This window comes from Gekko japonicus, unplaced genomic scaffold, assembly GCF_001447785.1.
Source record: "Gekko japonicus isolate JY-2015 unplaced genomic scaffold, Gekko_japonicus_V1.1 scaffold795, whole genome shotgun sequence".
Taxonomy (NCBI): Eukaryota; Metazoa; Chordata; class Lepidosauria; order Squamata; family Gekkonidae; genus Gekko; species Gekko japonicus.
Window position 1 is genome coordinate 256490 of NW_015171527.1, and position 26789 is coordinate 283278.

Below are 26789 nucleotides of genomic sequence, written 5' to 3' on the forward strand. Positions count from 1 at the left end.
AGGGGCGACCTCTTCGATGGTGCGATGCCAGAGAATTAAGGCTCTCCTCCGCCCCGAAGGTCCTGCCACTGAGTGACCGTATGGTACGAGTGCTGCTGACTGGGACAAGCGTTGGAGATCGAGTGGAAAGAAACCAATGCTGAGTGGGCCGGGTGGCCAACAATGAACTGTGAGTCAGGTTGAAGCGAATATGAAGATTTAAATAGAAAGCTGCTCCCCATAAAGAGTGATAAAATAGAAAGCTGCCCCCCATAAAGAGCGACGGGAAGCGAGCAGGGGAGGGGCCCCTCCCAAACGCATAAACAAAAACAAGGAATAAAGAGAGGGGAGCAGAAAAATAAGCGTTTGAAACTGTTTTCAGAGACTTACCAGAGCGCAGATAAACATTTTGGTGAAAATCAGAGACTTTAGCAACTTTTCGATAAGTAAACAAATCCAAAAAGATGGCGGGGAAGAAACCGGAGAAAGCAAAACTGTTGAAAACGAAACTAGTGGGTAGTCCTCGAACAGAAGAGACCGCTGAGCTTTCAAAGATGTTGGCAGATTCCTTGCGCCCTCTGCTGGATGAGATGACTAATATCAAGCAACAACTGTCAATAATTGGTCAAAGCCTGGCTTCACAGCAGTTACAATTGACCCAATCCTTAAAAGCAATGGAGCAAATGGGAGAGAAGGTGAAGGAAATGGACGCCAATACTAAAACAGTTAAGAAAAAGGCGCAAAAGCTGGAAATGAAGCAAGCCATGGAAGAGTCTAAACTTTTGCAGCTGCAAATGGAGAAAGCCAACTTGGTCCTACAATTTCAAGGGGTCCCAGAAATTAAAGGAGAGAATCTGAAGCAATGGCTGAGCGAAGCAATAGCCCCATTGACAGATTTGACAGTGGAATATCTTTACAGCAAGATGGATGTGGTCTATAGGTCTTATTCCTCATACATCAAGAAAAATAATCTGCCTGGGGAAATAGTAGTCAGATTCTCGAACAGACATGTGAGAGATTCTATCTTGAAAGCAACCACGGGAACTCCCTTGAAAATTGGGGACAACAACATCAGGATTTTAAAAGACATTCCATTTGATATTAGACAGAAGAGAAAGAATTATAAAGAACTAATCATATTTTTACAAACAAATGGCATCAGTTACAGATGGTTAATCCCAGAAGGTGTTATTTTCAAACTGCATGACAAAAAAGAAAAGATTGACTCTGTTCTTAAGGCACGTGATTTTCTGCGAACACAGCTCGGGGAACCAGCTGAGGACGAGAAGGAAGAAAAAGAAAGCAAATCTGATGGCGAGTTAGGCTTGGGGGCTTTGGACGAGGACTCACCCTCTGAGAAGGGGGCGGCTGCCCTCAAAAGTGCATACAAACTGAGGATTAGAAAAGAGAAGAATAAATAGTGGCTGAAGGACTCTGATGTGTGCCTGAAAACTCTGAAATAGATTTGGGACGCTCGGGGGGTTTCCTCTAAGCAGTTAAAGGTTAAAAAATTAACTTAGCATAACCGACTATGTTCATTGTTTTATTAGTTTTTTAAAGGAAAAAAATAACATTGAGTTAAGCTGATGTAATGATCTCCTACTCTTGGGTTTTTAGTTAGTAGTGGGTCTTTTTTTCTTTATCCTAGATGTACTTCCCCTTCCCATATTTTTGGTTGTAGTTTTGTAGTCTGCATAAAATCAATAAAAAATTCCCCTCAGGGGGATCCCCCCCAAAAAAAAAGAGAGAGAGAGGGAGAGAGAGAAATGAGACAAACCACATCAAGGCTGTCCCCTGGATCCGCACACTGGTGATTGGCGATCCCCCATATCCCTACATGCTCTGGGCTATGTAATAAGTTTTATATCTGCCCACAGGTCATGAGAACTGCAATTTAGGTAGAACACCAAAACCCCAATTCAATTTGTAGATGTACATAAATGTAAAGGTTTCTCTTGCTCGAAAGCCAGTCGAATCTGACTCTAGGGGGTGGTGCTCATCTCCATTTCCAAGCCGAAGAGCCAGCGTTGTCTGAATAAGTTTCTGTGGTCATGTGGCTGGCATGACTAGATTCCAAGGCACACAGAACGCTGTTACCTTCACACCGAAGCGGTGCCTATTTATCTACTTGCAATTTCTTGCTTTCGAACTGCTAGGTTGGCAGGAGCTGGGGCCAGAGACAGGAGCTCACTCCATCACACGGCACTAGGGTCTCGAACTGCCAAACTACAGACCTTCCAGTCTGCAGCTCAGCATCTTAACCTCTGAGCCACCGTGGCCCCGTAGATATGCATACATACCAATTTGGCACAGATGGATAGGCTGGACTGTCCTGGGATGACAAAAACCATGCCTTCCACGAATGAGATGGTCATGAGAACAGGCCCCATATGTACTGTTTTCTAAATGCAGAGTTGAATCCTACCAGCTTTTCCACTGGTGAAAGATGGAAGAGACGCCCCCTTTTAACCGCTGAAAATACTACACAGGTGATTGCAGGACAAGGTGAGGGCAGCGGGCAAGACGAGAATGAAATGAGATTGGGTGCAGAAGCTGGTAGGATCTAACCCAAAGTATTTGATGAGGAGGGAATGTATATCTAAGTTTCTAAGGCACGTCCATATGGCAGTTTGATATACTCCTGTGGTGGTTTGACCATTATTCTAAATTTTGAGAGCACAATATGGTGAAGTGTGAATAGTTATGATTAATTGTCAGGTGCTAGAGAGCTCAGCAGGCCCATAGCGACAGTGGGGCATCTCAGGGCTTACCGCCCAGGCCCCCCGACTTCCCATCCAGCTGGTTTATTTTATTTTTAACATGCCCTGCCAGCACCCTTGCCCTCCGCCCTCTCTCTCATTGCTTTACTCTTGTCACTCCTGACACAGCCTAGGTGTGTGTGGGGGGGTGCCCCCCAACTTATTTAAATGCCCCCCAAAGTAAAAAATCCTGGCTGCAGCCCTGGAGCTCAGACCTCAGGGCTAGGCATTTACGTCTACACTATCAGGGCCAAACCAGATAATAAGAAAAGAAGACCTAGCTTCGAGTCCAGTAGCACCTTAGAAACCAACAAGGTTTTGAGGGTTTAAGCTTTCGAGCGTCAAAGCTCCCTTCGTCAGATATCTGGTATATGGTATCTGACGAAGGGGACGTTGATTCTTGAAAGATTATACTCTGAAGATCTTGTTGGTCTCCAAGGTGCTACTGGACTTGAAGCTAGCTGCTCTACTGCGGATCAACACAGCTACCCTCTGGAACCAAGAAGATATAGGGAGAAACAACAAGTTGACAAGTAAGTTTCCAAATTTTTCTAGGCCACATAAAAGTAAAGGGGTCCAACTGCTCATACATATTTGTAACAAGTCATTGGTGGCACTCTGAAGAATTGGGGTTGGGCATTTCTTCCGATATACTGCGCAAAACCCCACAACACAAGCTAACAAATATCTGCAAAGTTTGGAATGTCTTTCTTAAGTCTTTGGTGTAGTGGTTAAGAGTGGTGTAGTGGTTAAAGGCCAGTTTGGTGTAGTGGTTAAGAATGGCGGACTCTAATCTGGGAGAACAGGGTTTGATTTCCCACTCCTCCACATGCAGCCAGCTGGGTGACCTTGGGTCAGTCACAGTTCTCTCAGAGCTGTTCTCTCTCTCAAGAGCAGTTCTCTCAGAGCTCTCTCAGCCCCACCTACCTCACAGGGTTTCTGTTGTGGGGAGAAGGGAAAGATATTGTAAGCTGCTCTGAGACTTCAAGTGAAGGGCAGGGTATAAATCCAACTCCTCCTCTTCTTAAAGGGGTATATAAATTCATGATAAATCCAGTCTATTTTATTTGCTTACTTTGATCATTTATAACCTGCCATTAAAAAAGAAATTTTCCAAAGAGGCTTCTAGCAAAACAAGCAGACAATAGAATCACAGTAGAGATATCATCAGTTTAACAAATTGAATAACCAGTTAAATCAAGAAAGCAATAAAAACAACAGGCAATAACTAATAAAAGAAGTAGTAACAATGAAAAACTGTGGCAGGAACAGTACAGTCCTAAATTACACCCTTTGAAGGCCTTGAGGCTGCTAAATGAATGTTTGTTAAATGGAACCTACATATTCAGAGAATGTATACCTCTGAAGACCAGGCATGAGGGGGTAACAACAGGGAAAGCTATTGCATTCATATTCTTGTTAGTGGTTCAAGTGCTGAAGTAGGAAAGAACAGGGAGATTTGGGTTCAGATCTCTTCTTGCCCATGAAGTTGACCTTAGGCCAGTCACTCTCTCTCGGCATAACCTTCCTCGCAGGGTGGTTGTGATCTTAAAATAGGGAAGTCAAAACCAGATATGCTGCCCTGGGCTCCTTAGAAGAGGGACAGGATAAAAATGCATCAGATAGCTGGATCTTTCTCTGTTTTTCTATTTATTTTGCTCTCGCACACCAATCCAGTCAGTCCAAAAGAAAGGCAGAGTATCCTTAGGAAATGTTTGCACTTTGTAACATGTGCAGCTACCTCGTGTCAGTAACATTCATGGAAATGGGAGGCCTAAGAATGAATTGGGATTGGAAAGCACCATGATTCTCTTTACGTAAGGCTTTGGGCAACTCTTCCACTTGTGTAATCAGAGGTCATGTCCTAAGAGAACTGATTTTGTCCCTCTTGCCATCTCTGGTCCTCTTGGCCACCAAAAATGCAATACCAAAACAAGTGTAAATATTTATTTTTTGTACTATATTTAGCTGCAGTTGATCAACGTTTTAACAAGAAGGCCAATGGATGATATTCCTTTTTTAGGTCTGGAACATAACCAGCTACTATAAATAGAAATCCAAGGTCTTTTGGATGCTAATATAGGCACAGATCTTCAAAGCATTCCAAAGGTACCTAAAGGACCCAGGGTCACAGAGTGACAAAAGGTGGGGCAATGATTTAAATCCACATTCCAGAATTACAGGCATTGCAGCAGCTACAGAGAGCACCTGAGGCCATGGTCTGTCTGTTTCTTTACTCAAGCCTATCTGGAGATCTTGTAAATGTTCCTGTTTGGGGCTGCAGTTATAACTGTGCATAGAAATGGGGGGCATACACAGGAAAGCAAGGGGAGGTGGGAAATCGCCCCCCCCTTTTTGGAAGCTGTAACTGTCTGCAGATAATATACAGCTTTATCTTCTGCGATCCTGGAATTTATTTTCTATCGGTGCAAGTTCTATTTGAGTATATACCAAATAAAAAGGCTTTAGCAGCCTGGAATATATTCTCTATTTCTGTGACCGCCCCCTAAGAGCAGAATGTCTGAAATCAGTGGAATGAAGATGTAACACTGGATGCTACGTGCTTCGCGTTCAGTATCACGTGTCCTCTCTCAAGATGATCCACTTTAAGGCTGCAATGTATTAGCTTGTCTGATTCAATACACTTATGTATTGATGAATACATGATGAAAACTTTTTCTACGAAACGACCCCTGTCCTAAAGCATGGTCTTATTCTGGCTTGAGTTCCAAAATACAAGTCTAGAAATAGTTTCCATATTATGTTAGCAATTCTGGAGGCAGAAGTCCATATTATGTTAGCAATTCTGGAGGCAGACGTCCGGCCCTCAGAGAATCCTTTCTCTCCCAGATCACCCACTTTGACCTTTCTCTCCATGAAACCCTGCATCTCTGTAAGTCACTGCTGCTAAGCATTATGAGGACATATCCCAGAAGTCTACACCATCCAATATATGCAGTTAATCTGGTCCTGTGAACCCTGAGGATTTCAGCCATGAGAGTTTAAAGTGTCTTGTTTCTGGCCTGGATCAGGCCCTGCTACAAAATGGATTATATTTAGTGGAGAAACCCTAGATCTGTGCAGCTTCTCTATCGGAAGTCTGAGATACAGTTGAGATTAACGGACACCGTTGACATTTGTTTCAAAGTACATCTAGCAGTTAAATCAAAACAACCTGTGAATAGATTTTACTTGAAATGTGCTTTTTTTGTTGAGTATTTGTGTGTGCGCGCGCGCACGCTTGTGTGCCTGGAAGTCATGGTGACTTCTGGCGACCCCTAGTGGGGCTGGGATGTTTCAGAGAGGTGGTTTGATATTGCCTGCCTCTGCATCCTGGCCCTGGTATTCCTTGAAGGTCTCCCTTCCAAGTACTTGCCATGGCCGGCCCTGCTCAGCTTCTGAGATCTGATGAGATTGGGGCTTGGCTGGGCTATCCAGGCCAGGGCTTGAAATGTGCTTTTATATGCAATTTTGTTTTTACAGGTTAGAACTCCTAAAGAGGGTTCAGCTCCATAACCAATAGTGTAGTTATAATAAAGAAGCACTACTTCACATGAATATAGCTACATAGAAAGGCCTGCTTTGTTCTTGTATTAGCTTGTTGTGCAAAAGGAACTGAAAATCACAGTTTCTTTGCCCCTTCTAAAACACTTACTACTTTTCATTCAGATCAACAAGCATTATATAGAGAGTTTTGGACAATGAGTACAGTGCCTCAGGTTGCCTCTGTATTTGCAAACTTTTAATGTCTCTCAAAGAGCAGTCTGGGAGAAAATCAGGAACACACATGCTCCATCAACATTTAGATAAGGGCGGCCTTACTTCTTAGCTGCAATCATGCCCCAAGGAAACTCCAGGTATAGCAGGTGTACTCCTTCATTATGGATCACCAGAGTCAGATATGGTAGTTTGACCTCAGCAGCCTGACCTCAGCAGCCTGACATATAGCAACAAATCATAGTTTGTTATTATGTGATCAAACCTCAGTCTCATGCACCCCCTTTGCTTTTTGTGCGTGGCTCAATAATTAAACCTTTCTACTCTTGCAGCTACCTATAGTTTGTCATTATATCCAACCCACAAACTATGATTTGTTCTCTTCCTTCCGAACCAGGATTCCAAATCAGGATTAAACGGTGTCTTGGAATTCCAATTTAGAGGGTAGAGAACAAACCATAGTTTGTGCTTCAAAAGTAAAAATAAACTTTGGTTTTCTGCAGATACAGAGGTGCTTAATTATTGAATCATACATAATGGGGGAAGAAGGAGTCTGAGTCAGAAAACAAGCCTGCAGGATCCCCTAACTTTCAGATTCCTTCCCCATTATATATGACTCAATAATTAACCACTTGGGACCATGGAAGGTCTACAGTGTGAACATTGCTGTCAACATTTAGAGCTATAGGTGTGAAGTGAGCATGCTTTCTCAGCTGGCGAATTAGATCTGTGTCCTTCTTCATCCTGAATGTTTGTGCAGTCAGAAGGGAGAGATGTTTTTCTGAGCAAAATCAGAACACATCAAAGAGAGATTTAAACTGGGAGTAAATACGACCTTTTCTGCATACGAAAGCAATGCTCCACGGTTCAGGGTCTGCATTTGATCACTTTGTGTAGGAAAGCTGTGGCCCCCTGAATATCTTGGGGCCTGTGCTTTGGACATATAAACAATTAGCCAAATTCTGGGGAATGGCTGCCAGGCAGCTATTCAAACGTTGGCATCTTTGTTTTCTATGTAAACAGCAAACCAAGGCCAGTGATGATAGGTATGTAGCACATTGACCTAACTCATTAGGACATTCAGAATCTTACATAATTTTAATAGGAATCTAACTGGGGATGAGTGCTAAATGTATTGGTAAATGTTAATATCTGCATACAGTTTGGGCTCATAAAACATCAGAAACATGTGAAGAAAAAGCAGATTTTGCATTTTGGAAAACAAAAACAGAAATAGATGAAATAGATCCATTTGAGCAAACCAGCCCCATGTTTATGACATTTCTACCTCTATGGACTTGTGTCTCTTTAGGTGGAGCAGATCCTGTCAGAGTTTACGCTACAGGAAGAGGATCTGAAAAAAGTAATGTATCGGATGCAAAAGGAAATGGACCGAGGGCTAAAGCTGGAGACCCATGAAGAGGCTTCTGTAAAGATGTTGCCCACATATGTGCGCTCCACCCCTGAGGGTTCAGGTAATGCATTACCCTGTTGGGAATACATGTCAGTGGGAGGTGGGATCAGAGGATCCCTGGTCCCGATAGTTCAAGAGCAGTCCAAGACTTTCTGGTGCATGACTCTGAACATCTAGATGGAGCACTGACATTCATCATCTCTTCTTTAAATAATCTTAATAATAAATAATCATGCTTTGGTTGAGGTCTTCTGGGGACTGTGTAATAGTGGTCTCTGTCTAGATTGTTTTCTGAAGGTAAAGTTGATGTGTTCCATGCTTGTATTGCAGAAGTTGGAGATTTCCTATCTTTGGATCTTGGGGGCACAAATTTCCGAGTGATGTTGGTCAAAGTGGGGGAAGGTGAAGAAGGGCAATGGAATGTGAAGACAAAGCACCAAATGTATTCCATCCCGGAGGATGCCATGACAGGAACAGCCGAAATGGTGAGTCAGAAATCAGATGAAATGAGTCATGTTAGATGTGGTACATGAATGTTAGGAACTGGAAGATGCCTTGATCCTGGGGAGTGGGAGGTTAAGAGTGGGATACACTGCACAAAATGTTACAATTGGACCATGGTTCAAATCCCTTCAGGCACTCTTCTTGGGAAAGAGGGTCTCAGACAGTTCTATAATAACTAAGGACTGTTGGTTATAATGTGCTGTTTTTTAATTCTGCCATAAAATCTCAGAGCTCTTAATTCTTGCAGTGTCTTCTTCACTTTCTGCTCTCTTGATCAACCTTGACTCTCCTGACACCATTGGCTGATCTTCCCTGATGTCACAGTGGAGCTTTGCATGCACTTCTGGGTGCATCATAGCCGGTCTGATTGCTTTGAGGTCATAGTAAGACCTGGCCAAACCAGAATAGGAGGGATATGGGTGGAGGGACGCCACAATTTGAGACCCCGGAGCAGCTTTTATTGAATTTAACCATTTCGGCATTGTTAGTATGTTATGGGCATTTCAAGGAAACCATGCCTATGGGAGTCAAATGATTAGTTTTGATGAAAATGGGCAGATACTCTTGCTGCTTGTATAGGTGATGGCAATTATAAACCCACTATGAGGACAACAGATATCCAAGATTTCTTAGCATCCAAATCCACTGTATGTGCCCATTTTTTGCAGAACTACAGTTTGATCCTAGGCAAGCTGCATACTCCTTTCCTATGCATTTCTGACCTAAATGATTGAATAACCCCCAACTCTTTAAGATAAATGTGGTTGTACTGTGTATATAAAGGTAAAGGTAAAGGTTTCCTTGCTTGAAAGCCAGTCGAATCTGACTCTAGGGTTGCGGTGCTCATCTCCGTTTCAAAGCCAAAGAGCCAGCGCTGTCCGAAGACGTTTCCATGGTCATGTGGCCGGCATGACTAAACACCAAGGCGCACGGAACGCTGTTACCTTCCCACCGAAGTGGTACCTATTTATCTACTTGCAATTTCCTGCTTTCGAACTGCTAGGTTGGCAGGAGCTGTAACTAGAGATGGGAGCTCACGCCATCATGCGGCACCTGGGTCTCGAACTGCTGAACTACTGACCTTCCACAGCCTGCAGTTCAGCGTCTTAACCACTTGAGCCACTGCAGCTCCTACTGTGTATATACTCTACCACAAAAAAGTGTCATGTCATGATGACCATATACTAGATTTTTAAAATCCTAGCTTCAGAATATAACAGTAGTTGTAGTTCAGCAATGGAACCAACATCCAGGGTAGGGGATCTCCTTTGCCTAAGTGTGGATGCTGATGGCTTATAAAGTTATTCATTTATCATGTTTATGATAGATGCTCTTCTGTGGGAGCTATTTTACCTGTTACAGAAAATGGTAGCCGTCCATTTTGAGATGCATACCTCTCCTTTTGTTCTGATGTTCCCCTGGCCAGCAGCATCATAGAAAAGCCTGCTTCCATTTTAATTATCATCATAAAGAATGCACAAGAATGAGGGCATTGTATGAGTTAACCCCATGTAGAAGTAAAGTGCCATCTAGTGGGGAAAGATCAGATGCATCCAGTATTTTCAGTCAGCTTGCTTAAGTCAAGCCTCTTTATGAATTTATTTTTACAAGGAACCTGAAAGAAAACCACCCCCATACCATGCGAACAACAAAACGCAAAAACAAGTTACCAGGCTTACTGCCTTCCATTTGTATATAGATATCAGGTATTCCACTCTGGGAGATGATGTCTTAAATAAATGAATGTGGTTTGTTTCAAAGAGCCGTGGGTCGAGATGTGGCTTCCAACAGAAACTCGAGAGAATGGCTAGAATAATTACAAGAAAACTGGGTGAAGAAATACTACTCGCTACACAGTGAATTGTGGCTTGGAAGTTAATGCTTTACATGCCACGCCAGAGCCCATCTCTGCCCAGCTGTCAGGATGCTAACTTTCAAACTGGTCTCTTTGTAACTGTCTCGTTAATATCACTTTGATTTGCAGCAATCATCAGGCGACGCCTTGAAAAGCTTCAGCTGCCCATTTCGGCATATTAAACCTCTATTAAAGGGATATTTCCCCCCCTGGACAGTTGGTAGTGTTCATTAAGGTAGAAGTCACAGATTAAAAGGCAATGTTTAGTAAAAAGCAATGGCCTCCCTCCCCCCCCTTCTTTTCTTCTCCAGCTCTTTGACTACATCTCAGAATGCATCTCTGACTTCCTAGATAAACACCAGATGAAACACAAAAAGCTACCTCTGGGCTTTACGTTTTCCTTCCCTGTGAGACACGAGGACCTCGACAAGGTGAGTTATGGAAATGCAACCCGCCCCACCCCCCATATTCCACTGCTATGCTCTGTCAGCTCTCATTCCTGCATGTGTGGTCTGGCTGAGCTACTGAAAGCTTCCAAAAATTGCACACAAGATAGAAGCGTGCACAGCACCCCTCCACTGCAGCATCAAAACAATATAGCGACTCAAGCCAGAGGTAAGACACTTGGAAGGGAAACTGCCAAAAAATTAAATAAATCTATAGATGCTCAGAAAATAATCACTACCGTGTAATCTCCAAATTGTAACTACTGAAAAGGGCTACTGTGCTGGCCCTATTGAGCAAGCCCTGTCCCACCCAAATCTTTAACAGATGCCTCATGAAAGCCCTGACCTGGATAGGCCAGGCTGGCCCGTCTTGTCAGATCTCAGAATCTAAGCAGAGTTGGCCCTGGCTAGTATTTGGATGGGTGACCTCCTTGGAATACCAGGGGCATGACACAGAGGCAGGCAATGGCAAACCACCTCTGAAATGTCTCTTGCTTTAAAAACAAGTCTAGCTCGCCCACCTAGTGATGCAAAACGCAAACTAGAACTTTTGACTGCCAGACAATTGTAGGATCTCCTGGGTGTATTACACATGCTGCCATATGATAATTATTAATTATTTGCCTCAGGGGAACTATTTAGCTTGATCTGGAATTCCAGTTAGCCTTCTCCCAACTCTGAGAGTCAGTGTAGTACAGTGCGTAGGCTGCTGGACTAGGATCCAGAAGACATAGGTTTGAATCTCCACTCAGCCGTGGAAGCTCACTGCGTGATTTTTTGGCCAGTTGCTCTCTCGGCTTAATTAAGAACATAAGAACATAAGAGACGCCAATGTTGGATCAGGCCAAAGGCCCATTTAGTCCAACACTCTGTCACACAGTGGCCAAAAATACCAGGTGCCATCAGGAGGTCCACCAGTGGGGCCAGGACATTAGAAGCCCTCCCACTGTTGACCCCCCCAAGCACCAAGAAGACAGAGCATCCCTTGCCCCAGAGCCCCTATCTATACCTTGTAGCTAATAGCCACTGATGGACCTCTGCTCCATATGCTTATTGACTTCACAAGATTGTTGTTGTGAAGATAAAATGGAGGAACAGATGTTGTAAGTCACTTTGGGTCCCTATTGGGTAGAGTATGTAAAATTTTTAAAAAGTATGAACATCCTGAGGTTTAAATGCTTTCAGGCACACATTGTGCCTTGGCATGAATGGCTGGAGACCCAGGATTATTGTATTTAAATGCCCCAATGGGCACTGAGAGTTGATGTGTTCCCCTCCTACAGGGCTGTGGCAAACATCTGGGCAAGGGGACTTTGTCATAGCCCAGCTCCGCCCAACAAAAGGCATTCCTTGGGCTAAATTAACGTGTTGTAAACTTGCAAACAATGGCATGGATGTCTTGGCTATTGCATGTAACGAATGAATCAAGATTGTGGGGGAGTAGTTTCCCACGCCTGTCCCCCTTCCCAGCCACCATCAGGTTTTGTGCTTGCCTCATAATTACTCTACAGAATCCACATATTGGGCCAATGTGGCATTCCTTGTGGCTTTGTGTACATTGTTGTAACATTATGTACATTTTGGAGCATTTGATCTGATCATTTTCATATTTTGTTCCACAGGGGATCTTGCTGAACTGGACTAAAGGCTTCAAAGCATCAGGAGCTGAAGGGAACAATATTGTGGGGCTTTTGAGAGATGCCATCAAACGGCGGGGGGTGAGAGGAAAATATTTTCTTTTCTTTTCCCAGTGTATCTGTTGTTCTCAGTTCTTTCACATTTGGTATGTCCACAAGGTCTCCTTGAGTGCAACATAGTCCACGTGAATACTTCAGTCGCCCTTCAGCCCCCCACCACACCCCCACAAGGAAATAGGCAAATTTCTTTGGGTATAAGGGCCACATGTGGATCTCCATCTCATTTTGAGGCCTTCAAGTTGGATACCAGCTCTTCCTGTTGCCAGCATCAGCTGTCCTACATCACTTCCTGCACTTCTGTGTTTACATTTAGGCAGCAGGCAGTGCTGGGGAGCTGCCTGCTGCAGGGAAAGGCCCAGATGTATGGGCTTTGACCCTCTGGCCGCTTAACAATTGTTTTAGGAGCAGGCTGATGCTACAGTCTGGCATGCCAGTTCTTCTGTTGAGTTGTTAAGCAGCTCAGGGGCCTCAGTTGAAAACTCCTGCTTGGCTGAGAAAAAGAGTCTAAGCAGAAAAGTCTCTGCCTTCAAAACTCCATGCAGAGTTAAATAGGGACCATGGCTGAGTGGTAGAGCATCTGCTTTACATGCAGAAGGTCTCAGGTTCAATCCCTGGTATCTCCAGTTAAAAGGATCAAATAGGTGGTGCAAAAGACCTCAGCTCAAGAGCCTGGAGAGCTGCTGCCCATCAGAGTCGATAGCAATAACCTTCGTAGACCAATGGTATAAGGCAGCTTCATGAGTGTTCAAAACTGTCCCAAGGGAGGGGAACTATATTAATATCTAAGTTATGTATTTATTTAACACGTTTCTATGCTGCCTTTCCACCCAAATAAGATCCCCAAGATGGAGAACATCCAGACATTAACACACTTTGACATTAAAACCTTTAAGACATTAAAACAGCATTTAAAACAGAGTGCACATAAAATATTTAAAAACATACGCCCACATAACACAACCAGGAAGGAAGGCCAATAACAGTTATTGTGGGGAAGATAGGCCATACAAATAAGTCCTGCCTTGACCATGAAGATGATGATTTACCAGCACTTCTGAACTAGGGTTGCCAGCCTCCAGGTGGGGCCTGGGGATCTCCCGCTTTCACCACTGATCCCCAGCCGACAGAGATCAGCTCCCCTGGAGAAAATGGCAGCTTTGAAGGATGGACTCTGTGGCATTGTATAACACAACCAGGAAGGAAGGCCAATAAAAGTTATTGTGGGGGAAGAGAGGCCATACATATAAGTCCTGCCTTGACCATGAAGAAGATGATTTACCAGCACTTCTGAACTCTTATTTCACCCTTCACTCCCATCTTGCCCTCTCCATTCTATATGGTGTTCAGTGAAATGGCCATCTTGAAAGACAACGGAGGAGAAGCAGCCCATTTTATTTTAGGACTGCCAGGAAATGGCCAAAGAAAGCAGTCCCAAGTATTCTAGCCATGGCCAATGGTTAATTGCTCTTCATTTCTTTTCGGTATTTTTTTGGGTATTTTTCATATGTGCATGTGTGTGTTAGTGTGTGCACGCTCCTAGAAGTCATGGCAACCTCTGGTGACTGACCCCTACTGGGGGCCTGGAGGATAGTCAGAGAGGTGGCTAAATAAAGCCTGCCCCTGTCCTCCCGAACTGCTGGTATTCCAAGAAGGTCTCTTGTCCAAGTACTTGCCAGAGTCAACACAGCTTAGCTTCCGAGATCTGACAAGATCAGGCTTGCCTGGGTTATCCACCTCAGGGCATTACTCTTCATTTCTTGTATGTCTTTTATAGGAACTTTCCTTGTACTGAGTCTAGATCCCTGGTTCATCAAGCCTTGCCTCCTTTGTCAACCAGTGGCTCTGCAAAAATCTCAGGCAGGGCACAGGCGTCTCTCCCAGCACTGTTGCTGGAGGTTCCTTTATGTGCAGATGTCAGAGATTTGCTTATTGTTTTTTAACTTCTGAATTTTCTAGATCCTACATTTCAGCCAACAGTTGGCTCACAAAGCAGATTATGGACCTTTAAAACAGTTAGATTCAAGTTCAGTAGCACATTAGAGACAAAATGTTCGGGGCATAAGCTTTCAAGAGTCAAAGCTCCCTTGACTCTCCAAAGCTCATTCCCCAAAAATCTTGTTGGTCTCCAGGGGTCATTTCCTGCAGGAGCGCACAGGAGCGGAGCTCCGGCAGTAAAGAGCCCGGGGGGCGGGCACATGCAACGAGCCCCGCCCCCTGCTCCCAGCAGCCCTCAGTCAGAGCAAGAAGCAGCCAGAAAGCTGCAGAGCCCCCCCCCCGGCCCCCTGGTCCAAAACAGTCCAGTGGCACCTTTAAGACCAAGTTTTATTCAGGTACAAGCTCTCCCTTCTCTGCGAGGACAGATCTGTCCGTCCTCCCCCCCAATAGCTAGCAATCCAAAACAGTCCAGTGGAGCCTGAGCGGTGGGTGTTGCCTTCTGACACACTTCTGGTGATGTCAGGGGACGTGGCATATGCAAATAAGTTATGCTAATGAGTCATGCTAATGAGCTCCTGTACCTCTTTTTCTACGAAATGACCCCTGTTGGTCTCTAAGGTGCTAATGGACTCAAATCTGTTCTACTGCAGACCAATGTTGCTACCCTCTGGACCTGCAAAAGGCAGTTATAAATAAGAAGGTTCTCAGGGAAGTAGTGAAGCCTGGGTCCAGTGGAAGATTGTCCAGCTGCTGCTGCCTCTTCTCCCTCTGGTCTTAGCAATGGCAGGAGGTAACTGAGAGCTTTGAGTGGGAGCAGGATGCAGGCATGATGGAGAGGTTCTTGCCTGCTGTTTTCTCCTGTTCCTTTGCGCATAAGAGGCCTTCTCAGAGAGATTGTAGTTGGGACCCTGTGCAGACAAGCATCTGCTCATTGACCAATAGATAGCCTCTCCCCAACAGTCTGGAGCACTGTCTTGTTTATAAATCCCCTCCCCCAAATATTTGGCTATGATATTCTGTCCTGTGGGTTCTCCACATGTCCTTTGGGATTATAAAGCCTCTTTCGACCCTATCCAGGACTTCGAGATGGACGTGGTAGCAATGGTGAATGACACAGTGGCCACCATGGTGTCCTGCTACTATGAAGATCACCGATGTGAAGTCGGCATGATCGTAGGTAAGGCTCTGATCTTACACACCTTGGAAACCACCACTGCTGCTGATTTGATTGCCGATTAGGGCTGCCAGGTCCTAAGCTCTCACCGGCGGGGGGTGGGAAGGAGCCTTCCGGGAGTGGGGGTCGGGTGACATCACCACGTGCGATGTCCCCAGTGTGATGACATCACGTGAAAGTGATGTCATCACGCTGGGGATGTCGTGTGGCAATGCTTCGGTATTTTGGGCAAAACTCTATGGTTACCATAGAGTTTTGCTCAAAATACCAGAGCGTTGCTGCATGTCATCCCCAGCATGATGATGTCACTTCCATGTCACATTATCACATTGAGGATGTCGTGCTGAGTCATGCTGTTGGGGATGGGGTTTCTCCCAGCCGGGCAGAAGCCTGTGAAATCAGGGGATTCCCCGCTCCCACCTGGGGGCTGGCAGCCCTATTGTTGATCCTGGTTTGTCAATATTGGGCATATCTTCTAATAATCTGGGCATTATCAGCTTATCTCTGAGGGTGTCTGATATCAACTGACTGTCTAGAGTTGAAAAGATTCATTGCCCTGTGCTAGTATCGTTCCAAAGAGAACTCTTGCAAATACATACTGGATGCTGTCTAACACAGTCTTGTAGTCAGTGTGAATTTGGATGAGGCCTCCGTCGTTCTAGTTCAGAGCAACATTGATTGAGTTCTTCCAGTTATTGGGACAGGCAGGGAGGAACTGTGCTGAAAGGCATCCAAAATAAGGATGGATACAGTCTGTTTATTTAAAGAAGAGTAATACTGTGTGCGATGTTATGCTAGCAGGTTGACAGGAAAGATAAAACACAGAACCCAAAAAACCCAGTCAAGTGGTTAATGTGGTTAGAGTGTTACCTAAGGTTCTGGGAATACATCTGTACAGCCACTGACATTCTCAAATACTGCCTTTATCAACACAATCTGCTGTACTGTCATCATGTACAACCGTGTTAATTGACATCCACCATTAGAAGGTATAAATATGCAGTAGGCATAAATGGCCCTGCTTTTGGTTAATTAGCTACTAGGTAAGGGACAGTGGCTTTTTACATAAAGAGGCCAAAGCATTTTTTTTGTACTTAGTTGCTTCAGCTGGGTCATAATAAAATGTACAGATTCATTTTAAGCAGCCTGAGCTAGATAGCCCAGGTTAGCCTGATCTTCTCAGATCTCAGAAACTAAGCAGTGATCTTGTCAGATCTCAGAAACTAAGCAGTGTTGGCCCTGGTTAGTATTTGGATGGGAGACCACCAAGGAATACCAGGATAGCTAGACAGAGCCAGGCAATGGCAACCCATCTCTGTGAGTCTCTTGCCTTGAAAACCCCACAAGGTCACCATAAGTCAACTACAGTTTGATGACAAAAGCAGAAACCATCTTAAGCATTTTATCCCCCATTAACAATATTCACATGATGTGGTATAAGGGACACAAGTTTAAATACATATTTAATGTCTCATGTGGAAATTCCACCTGGCAATCTTTCCATACTTTTTATTATTCAGAGATGTTTGAAATGTTGGAAGTACTATGACCAAAGTGGGTTGGATCCCACCGATCACCTCTGCATCTGCAGGGGGGGGGTTTTGATTTTCGCTGATTTCACCCTCTGGCAGACCTCAAACTCCTCTCCTTATACTGTTTCTGGGTGTCTTGTGGGGGCATTTTGGCTGCAGTGGGACCAGGAGATGGAGAAGTTGTACTCCACTGATTGAAATCCATCTGTGGAGATTTCTGTTGGGATCCAAATCAAAATCTAGACACTATCTGTATCTGAAGCTGGTATTAAATGTGGATAGTTTTGGGTATTTGTCTGTAGTAGTAAAGCAAAATTCAAGCCCACAAAATCTAGACACTATCTGTATCTGAAGATGGTATTAAATGTGGATAGTTTTGGTAGTAGTAAAGCAAAATTCAAGCCTAGTGGCACCTTAAAAACCAACCAAATTTTCCAGGGAAAAAGACACACTTTCCGTTTTGGCTATAAGAGTTGATGGACCTTCATTCTATTTGTATCTGATGAAGTGAAGGTTGACTCACAAAAGCTTGAACCCTGAAAAATTCTGTTGGTCTTTAAGGTGCTATTGGACTTCAATTTTGTTCTACTTAATGTGGAGTACATTGTGTTACATCTCTTAACTTGTGCAAGCAGAGTCAATCCAACCGTAACAGCACAAGATTGTGTTACATCTCTTAACTTGTGCAAGGAGAGTCAATCCAACAGCACATGAGAAAAGAAGGACAATATGAACAGTCTATCTAGATATTTTGGGCTGGATCTTGCAGGTCTGTTCTGCTAACAGTGGCACTTTGCCCCTGTGTAAGGACCCTTCCGCTATTGCAAGAGGCCCTTCTACCCTGAACCAGAAGATACTGCCACCATTAGCAGAACAGAACAGATCCATCAGATCCAACCCAATGACATTTCAAAGCTTAGCAGCTGAAACCAGGCGTGGCCCAAATGCCTAGAGAATGGAAAGATAGAAAGAACCTCCTTTCAGCAGTGTCCCAAGGGTCATGGATAATGTTGTGATGCCATGCTATTGCTCTTCCTCATTGGATGCTTTGATCACATGGGACTCAATGGTGGTACAAATCACTCTGGAAAAGGCAGAGTTCCGTTTCTTACCAGATATAAAAATGGGATACGCTTTAGCCAGATTTGATTTATAGTGGTTTTGGGGTTTTTTTTGTAATGGGCACCAGTATGCTAATGATGGTATGAATCCATTGTTCACACCCATTGTTCTCCAAGATGCTTAGACGAACTGCATCTGAGCTGATTTCCTGTGCAGAGAACAGTAATAACGGTTTGCGAAGAGTTCACTCTCTAGCACTTGTGCAATGGCTGAATATGGAAAATCACACTGTGCTTCCACCCTACCAGGCACGGGTTGTAATGCCTGCTACATGGAAGAGTTGCAGAATGTAGAGCTGGTGGAAGGAGATGAAGGCCGGATGTGCGTGAACACTGAATGGGGAGCTTTTGGAGCATCAGGAGAGCTGGATGAGTTCCTTTTGGAGTATGATCGTGTGGTGGACGAAACCTCGCTTAACCCCGGTCAGCAGCTGTAAGGAATACAACAGAAAAGTTGATATCACTGCGAATTGCCTTTTTCCTGGGCTTCCCCCTGTTGACCAGAGAGAAAGTGGGAGGACCCTTCAGGATAGCCCCATCCTTGCCCAGGCACAGATCAGGAATTGGGGGAGGGCAGTCTATAATTTAAATCATCATCATCATCATTTTAGATAGGGCCATTCCTTCAGACAGAACTCATCTTGATTAATGCTAATGTTGAGAGTAAGCATGAATATCAGTTGACAGGCATTGCAGGCCCTGGAAAAACTCTTAAGGCTGAGAACATGAATGGGAGTCCAGAAGCAGGAGCTACATTTCATCTCTCGTGTCCCAGAGCTACTGGGTCAGTCAGCACCAAGATCAGAGCAAAACTGACTGAAAGGAGCATGCTGCTTAGATGTGAAAATGCAATGCTCTGCAGTGCAATTGACTGATGCTCTCCTACACACAGTTAGCTGCTGAGAAAGTGTGCAAAGTTCAGCAAAGGAGGGAGAGTGGTTGTTTTGCCCTCTGCAGTTCTGATAAAATAGCCTCTGCAGACAAGCAGTCAATCTTGATCCGTGAGAGTTTTGGCGAAACCTCTCGGGATGATTCCGCCCCTGACAGAACATGCACGCCCTCCAATAAGGTTTTGTGGGTCCCCCTCAGGTTTTCCTTCATGTGTCTACAGACACACACACTGCACGCACATTTCTACATATTACCAGGGGTCATTTCGTAGAAAAAGAGCTAGGGGGACTCGTTAGCATAACTCATTAGCATATGCCCCCTGACATCACCGGAAGTGTGTCCTCCCCACAGCCGGCGGTGACCTCCAGCGGGCACCAGCAGGGAGCTCCAGGCCCCGCCCTCCCGCACCTCACCCGGGGGGATGGCGTCCCCCCGCGTCCCCCCCCAAATGACCCCTGCATATTACTAAAAACTGATTCCCACCCTCTACCCGCCCCTCTTCTCTCAGGTATGAGAAGATCATCGGCGGGAAGTACATGGGGGAGATTGTGCGGTTAGTGCTGCTAAAACTTGTCAATGAAAATTTGCTCTTCAACGGAGAAGCTCCAGAGAAGCTCAAAATCAGGGGGTCCTTTGAAACTCGTTTTATCTCACAAATTGAAAGGTAATGCATTTCTTTAAGGTTCTGTATACCTCTCTTCCCCTGTTCCCTTTCTTCCTGGTCCACTCAGCCGCTTCCTGCCTCCAGCCCTTCCCCTGAGTACCTGAAGTTAACTCTCTATAGTGTTTTTCTTCACCATTATTAGATTCCCTGTGCAGGTAATCAGAAGTACCTTTACTCATGGTCTGGCTCCTTTAGGCCCTTCTGGTGCAGTGGTAAGAGTAGGACTGAAGAGATCTTGGTTCAGATCCCCACTTGGCCTTGAAGCTCATTGGATGACTCTGAACCAATCCCCCCCTCCCCCGAGCCTAATCTTTTTGTAAGAACAGAGGGGAGAACCATTCAGGCTGCTGCCCTGAATATTGTGGAGGAAGGGTGGGGAAATGTAGGAGGTAGGGCAAAGTAGGCAATCTTTTAATCATGCAGTGTGGCATGTCTATACAAAATTACATGTAACCAGTACGAGAATTTTAGGCATTGTTGTACAAGGCTAGGCATTGCTAACAGAACTCTCAGCAAACTCACTTGGCATCTTCTCTGGAAGGCAGGGTCATTTCGTAGAAAAAGAGGTGCAGGAGCTCATTAGCATAACTCATTAGCATAACTTATTTGCATATACCACACCCCCTGACATCACCGGAAGTGCGTCAGAAGGCAATACCCACCGCTCAGGCTCCACTGGAGTGTTTTGGATTGCTAGCTATTGGGGGGAGAGGAATGTGCAGATCTGCCCTCGCAGAGGGAGAGCTTGTACCTGAATAAAACTTGGTCTTAAAGGTACCACTGGACTGTTTTGGGCTGGGGGGGGGGGCTCTCCACCTTCCCTAGCAGGAAATGACCCCTGCTGGAAGGGAAGCTGTGATGACACTATCATAAACAGTGCTCTCTCTAAGCCGTGGAGTCTTGTGAGCAAAAATTCTGCTTTGTGGGCTACCAGCATTAAAGTTGTGAGTGACCGATTTGGCTACTGCATAAATTAGTGTGCTCTGGAGCCATCCTTCCTGAGCAAAGACAAAAGTGTGTGGCCGGAGGCTAAAAAACTGTGAGCTAACTCACACTAACTCAGCTTAGAGGGAACAGTACCATTGCAGTCATTTAACATAGAGCTCCAGCCTGCATACCTCAAGGCCATTTATGTTGGCATTAATGTGTCTGCCCAGCAAAAGAGCTTGAATGAGATTTTTGAAGGCAGTGGTAACAGTAGGTGAAGGACTGTTAATGCCGTGTGTCCATCCCTTACTGTGTCATTCGTTACAGTTAATGTGAGATTCGTGGCTGAGTCTTGCTCTGTGGATTGCTGCTGTCAGTCATGTTCCTGATGTTTCCTTTTAAGTTGTAAGCAAGTTAGCGTCCACCTAGAAGAGAATTTTGACTTGCTTAGCCATTTGTGAAAGTGTTAGGTGCAAAAGTTGGGCTGGACCAATCGAGTGCACTCATGGATCATTTATTACTTTATTACTTATCTAGGGCCCTGGTCACACGGAAGGTTTTGGGCTGGGAGAAGGACGGATCGGGGGTGCAGCAAATGGGCGCGATCTCACCGCAACATCTGGGAAGCGGCGCGCACCCGTTCCCGATCCGGCCCTTCAGGCCGAAAATCCGCTGTTAAAATAAACCACCTACAGAGGTGAACTTACCAGAAAGGCCGTGGGATCGCCGGTGCATCCTTCTGCCGGCCCATCCGAGGCTCCCAGCTGAACTGCGCATGTGCACACATGCGCAGCCGGCTGCCCCAGTCTCCCGTCAGTGGCTTCCTCCCCGGCATCTGATTGTGCCGGGGAGCAACGGCACGGCGGCTCAGAGGATCTGTGTGATCCCGCTGCCATGTGTCTTTTTTGGTGCAGCTCTGAATAGCCGCACTTTGGCCGTGTTTTTTTCTGCTGTGTGGCAGGGGCCTAGGTAAGTCTATGTGATGTGTGCAGTGTTGTGTCTGGGATTTCTTCTGATTTTTGTATAGGTACAGCAATAATTACGTGAGGGTAAAGCGACAATGAAAAAAATTGATAATCTCAGTGTAATCTGTCACCTTTGAGCCAGTAATATACAGCCAGAGAAAATTAACTTGGGCTGGCTGCAGAGAAAAAGCAACTGGCTTGTACCAATGTAGACAATGAATAGCTGTAACTGTGGTCTTTTCCCCTTGGAACACTATCGTGCTGTGTGTGGACTCATACCAGCATGCTGGGAATCTTAATTTTGTACTTGAAGGAAAGAACAATTCTAGTTCTCACAGTTGGCACGACAGCTGGGACAGGATAAGGAAAACTGAATCTCAACAAGTAGAAAATGAGGCCTCAAATAACAGATGTCTTGAAAGCATCGTAAAAACAGTGGCTGTTACCGCCTGTGCCCATGTTATGGAGGCCATGTAGAAGCAATACTAGCTGATGTTCATGAACAATAGTGATGTTCATGGACAATGGCTCATCACATGGACTGGCAGACCTCCGTGCCCAGTGGGCAAAAAAAGCAGCCTGTGGTGGCAAGATGAAAAGTAGCCAAACAAGTGGTGAGCTACAGCATATGAACACGGTGAACTCCACCAAGTGGGGAAACTTAAAGGAGCTGTAACATCGACAGACAATTATTAGTCTCCTGTCACAAACAGCATCAGTGTCTGCTCCAGCTATGTCATGTTGTCTGCAAGCATGATGTAACATTCTTTTAATATAAGACCAACGGTGCGGATTGACTGTGATCAATTCTCCAGCGAGGCATGGGCAGATAACCAAGTTAACCACCACCATTGTAACACGGCTGAGAGTAATTAAATTTGTCATTTCCAGCGACCCTGGCGATCACAAGCAGATCTACAACATCCTGAATTCCTTTGGGGTGATGTCTTCGGTAACGGAGTGTGACATTGTTCGTATGGCATGTGAGAGTGTTTCCACACGGGCTGCGCAGATGTGTTCAGCCGGGCTGGCTGGTGTCATTAATCGCATGAGGAAGAGCAGGTGTGAGGAGACGTTGAAGATTACCGTTGGAGTGGATGGCTCTGTCTACAAGCTCCACCCCAGGTGAGGCCTGCGTAGCCTTGGGAACAAGTGAGTCGAGAATGGTTCATCCAGCATTTAACTGTTAGAAGGGTTAAGTATTTATAAGGGACTTCCTGTAACAGTTGTGAAGGCAACTGCTAGATTGAAGACAAACCTGGGCGATTATATGAAGATACTGTATGAGGGTATGCTTTAAATTATTATTATTTAGGGGCTTTCCTTGAGGCCGCTACTGGAGTCAAGAAAGGTATTCCCCCTCCCTCTGGGACATCAGAGTCCTGCCATCAAGACAGCCTACTAACTGGCTGTTGGATCCCAAACATTCAAAATAACTCCACGTTTAAGAACAAAGCAAGGTTTATTTCAAAGCGTTGGTTTAACCAGAACAGGACATTGTTAGGAATAACTACAGGTGACCAGGGAAGGCATAATATAGACATTTGAACCAGGTCAGGACCAATGAGCCCATTTCCCGCTGGCGGGAATAGAACATACAATTCGCGCCCATTGCATGGGAATGTAACAGTTCTACAATATCAACACAGGCTAAATACCCAAAACACTCTAGGCGAAGCTTTCCTCCTCCTACCAGCTGCACGACCTTGGCGAGTTCTGCTGACTACAAAACATAACTCAAGGAAACTAGGAACGAGGGGGGGGGGAAAGAAGAAGACTGAACAGGAACCGGAATGACAATGGCAGCTAGCTGACACTACTAGCATGGCATATTTCCTTTGGAAAGCCATGGCCTGACAGAGGGCCATAATGGGAAATCTTTTTAGCTAGGGAACTTACGAATTATTATTGGGTTTTTCCCTTCTGTTGTGACATGTTATTTCCAGTGTTCCCTCTAAGCTGAGTTGGTGTGAGCCAGCTCACAGTTTTTTAGCCTCCAGCTCACACGTTTTTGTCTTAGCTCAGGAAGGACGGCTCCAGAGCAAGCTAGTTTATGCAGTAGTCAAGTCGCTCGCTCACAACTTTAATGACAGTAGCTCACAAAGGAGAATTCTTGCTCACAAGACTCCGCAGCTTAGAGGGAACATTGGTTATTTCCCAGGTTGCGCCCTATTTCCACAGCCCTCTTTGTGTGGTGTGCCTGCTCTCTGTTCATAGCCCACTGTGATATGGATTGCCTGACCTTGGGGGAAGGGTTGAGAAGTGGGTAATCTTTAGGGTTGCCAAGTGATTCTTCGCCGGGAGCAGGGGGCTCCCGGCCGGCGTCAGGTGTGTGCACGCGCGCGTCACCCGGAAGGGACCCAGGCATGCTGGGCATCCTGGGGGCGGGGCCACGGCCATACAAGGGGAAACCATAGCTAAACATTAACACACAAATGCGTGCATTGAACTCTGATGGTTTGTCTAGGCAGAAGGCAGTGTTTGTGATTTTCAGCTGCAAGGAGGGACAGAAAAGAGGGGTTTAGTGCTTTCCCTGCTCTCTGCTTTTCAACTGCAGCTCCACCCCCCCCCCCCCCACTCACCCCCTTGGCGACAAATGTTTACCTTTACAAATGGAGCCCAGAACCCTGTGGAGGTTAAAAGCATCTGGAGGGAGGGGAGTTGCAGGAAAGTGGCAAGGTTAATCGAATGTGTGTTTGCATGCAGCATTTGGGTTGGCCTTTCTCCAAGCAGTTTAAAAGGGCTGTCGGGGAGATCAGGAGAGATTCACTCATGTTTATCTTGAGCTTTGCCAAATAGTATCATCTTTTACATGCCAGCACCGTGCTGTGCTAAAAGCAGAGTTTCTGCTGCTACACAGGAGATGACAAACAATGGCAGGAAGAGGAAACTCCCTGAGTCCGTGCTTGGTGCCTGTGGTAAAGCGAAAGCATGCGCTCCTTAAAGCGGGTTCTTGGACACCACTCAGGACACGTCCACATGGCAGTTTTCCGGACTACTGATAGAATACTATGTAGAGATACCAGAAACATGGGGAAAGTCACTTAAAGTATGATCCAACCAAACCTCGGCACTTAATTTGTTTTAAGTTAGTATAAAAAGACAAAAAGGTGGGTTCTAGATCGAGCCTGAACTCTCTCTAGAAGCTAAAATGATGAAACTGAGGCTATTGTATTTGGTCACATTATGAGAAGACGAGAGTCACTGGAAAAGACAATAATGCAGGGAAAAGCTGAAGGGAGCAAGAAAAGAGGAAGACCCAACATGAGATCGATTGACTCTAGAAAGAAAGCCACAACCTTTCGTTTGCAAGACCTGAGCGAAAGCTGTTAATGAGAGGACTTTTTGGAGGTCATTTATTCATAGAGTTGCCATAGGTTGGAATGTGACCTGATGACACTTAACCTTTTGTAGAAAAAGCCCAGCAGGAACTCATTAGTATATTGGGCCACACCCCTGACAGCACAGCTCATTAGCACATTAGGCCACACCCACATGTTACCAGACGTGTGGTCATCCAGCCACACCCACCTTTTGCTTGTTATTCTGTTTACCTTGTTTGTTGTCAAAACCCACGGCCTTTTTTTGTAGCAGGGACTCCTTTGCATGTTAGGCCACACACCCCTAATGCAGCCAATCCTAATGAGTTTCTGCTGTCGGGTGTGACCTATTATGCTAATGAGTTCCTGCTGGGCGTGGCCAACTTGGGAGCCAGCCGGAACTCCGTTCCTGTGCGTTCCTGCCCAAAAATAGCCCTGCACTTAACACACACACAGACACATACAGAAGGTCTCAGGTTCAATCCCCAGCATCTCTAGTTAAAAGGATCAAGGCAATAGGTGATGTAAAAGACCTGAGACCCTGGAAAACAGCTGTCAGTCAAACCAGGCAGTACTAACCCTGATAGACCAAGGGCTCGGCAGCTTTATCTGCGTGTTCTTATGTCTAAGTTAAGTGACTACAAGATTTCATTACTTGCTTAGATCTCCTGGAAACATCATGAGTTTTATAACTATTCTACTTGCCCCTTTTAAACAACTCATTGCTAGTTTACTGGTTTGTGGTTCTCAATTTTTTTTTTTTAAAAAAAACAGGACTCTTGTATTTTATTATTTTAGATTGTATAAGCCATCCTGAGTGTCATTTCTTTGGTAGAGGGACAGGGTATGTGTTGAAAATAAATAACTGAAAGTCATTGATTAGTCAGATCCTTATACAGGGCTATCAATTTGTTATAATGATGTAAGACGAGGTGTGATACTGGAGCGCCAGTGTAGTGTGGTGATTAGAATGCCAGACTAGGATCTGGGAGACCAAGGTTTGAAACTTCACTCTGCCATGGAAAGTCACTGGGTGATCTTGGGTCAGTCGCTCTTTCTCAGCCTCACCTGCCTCACAGGGTTGTTGTGAGGATGTAACGGAAGAGGGAAGAACCATGTTGGATGCTGCTTTGGGTCCCCAGTGGGGTATAAATATCTACTGTTTTTTTCCCCCTGGGTCTGTTCCAAAACAGGGACGAACAGCAGTAATTTACTCTAAAAAGCACACAAGCAAAGGAATTTACTGCCAGAGTGGAAGCAAGCTACCGCTGCTTGAAAACAATGGCACAAAATAGCAAATGCTCAGGCATTGACAGTCTTCCTTTCCTTCCCCCTTTTCTTTGGTTCAGCTTCAAAGATCGGTTCCATGCAGCCGTCAGACAACTCACGCCGGGCTGCGATATCACTTTCCTGCAATCCGAGGAAGGCAGCGGGCGGGGAGCGGCTCTCATCTCTGCTGTAGCGTGCAAAATGGCCTGCATGATGGGCCAGTGAAGCTTCGCTGGCGAAGGACCATTGAAAGGGAAGCCAACACACCCACCCCACCTGGGCAGTGCCTCCATCCAGTGCCAGGCTGAGGGCACAAACAGCAGAAGAAAGGTTTCTCTGGGGGGGAGGGAGGGGGATAGAGTGATACTGGGTTCCTCCACCCCTAACCTCTACCTGTAGACTATACAATAACCATGCCAATTGCAGCCTCTCCTTTCTGTTCTTAAAATCTTCTCCACTATTGTGAGGTCTGGAATTTCAGAGTATGCAATGAACAATTTCATTTAGTCTGACGGTAGGGCGGGGTTGAAGGATGAGGAGTTAATATGCGTTTGTTTGTTTCCTTTTCTGATATGCTCAAAAGAAGGGTTCTGGGCTAGACTGAATCCAGTTGGCCTAAA

The 26789-nt window shown here is 45.3% G+C and overlaps 1 protein-coding gene across 1 annotated transcript; it reads left to right on the plus strand.

The window, feature by feature from the left end:
* Positions 1-443: 443 nt before the first annotated feature.
* On the plus strand, positions 444-26394 carry GCK (glucokinase (hexokinase 4)). The gene is made up of 12 exons (XM_015419502.1): positions 444-491; positions 3178-3271; positions 4334-4431; positions 7768-7930; positions 8200-8354; positions 10540-10659; positions 12297-12392; positions 15384-15483; positions 18383-18566; positions 19533-19688; positions 22472-22705; positions 26250-26394. The coding sequence occupies exons 1-12, from the start codon at positions 444-446 to the stop codon at positions 26392-26394; spliced, it is 1593 nt and encodes a 530-aa protein (XP_015274988.1).
* Positions 26395-26789: the final 395 nt, after the last annotated feature.

Bases quoted from the DNA above. Each gene is read 5' to 3' on its own strand.
- GCK (XM_015419502.1), top strand. From the start codon at position 444: ATGGCGGGGAAGAAACCGGAGAAAGCAAAACTGTTGAAAACGAAACTA. The intron at 18,567-19,532 runs GTAAGGAATACA...CTCTTCTCTCAG, and splicing joins CTTAACCCCGGTCAGCAGCT to GTATGAGAAGATCATCGGCG. The intron at 22,706-26,249 runs GTGAGGCCTGCG...TCTTTGGTTCAG, and splicing joins GTCTACAAGCTCCACCCCAG to CTTCAAAGATCGGTTCCATG.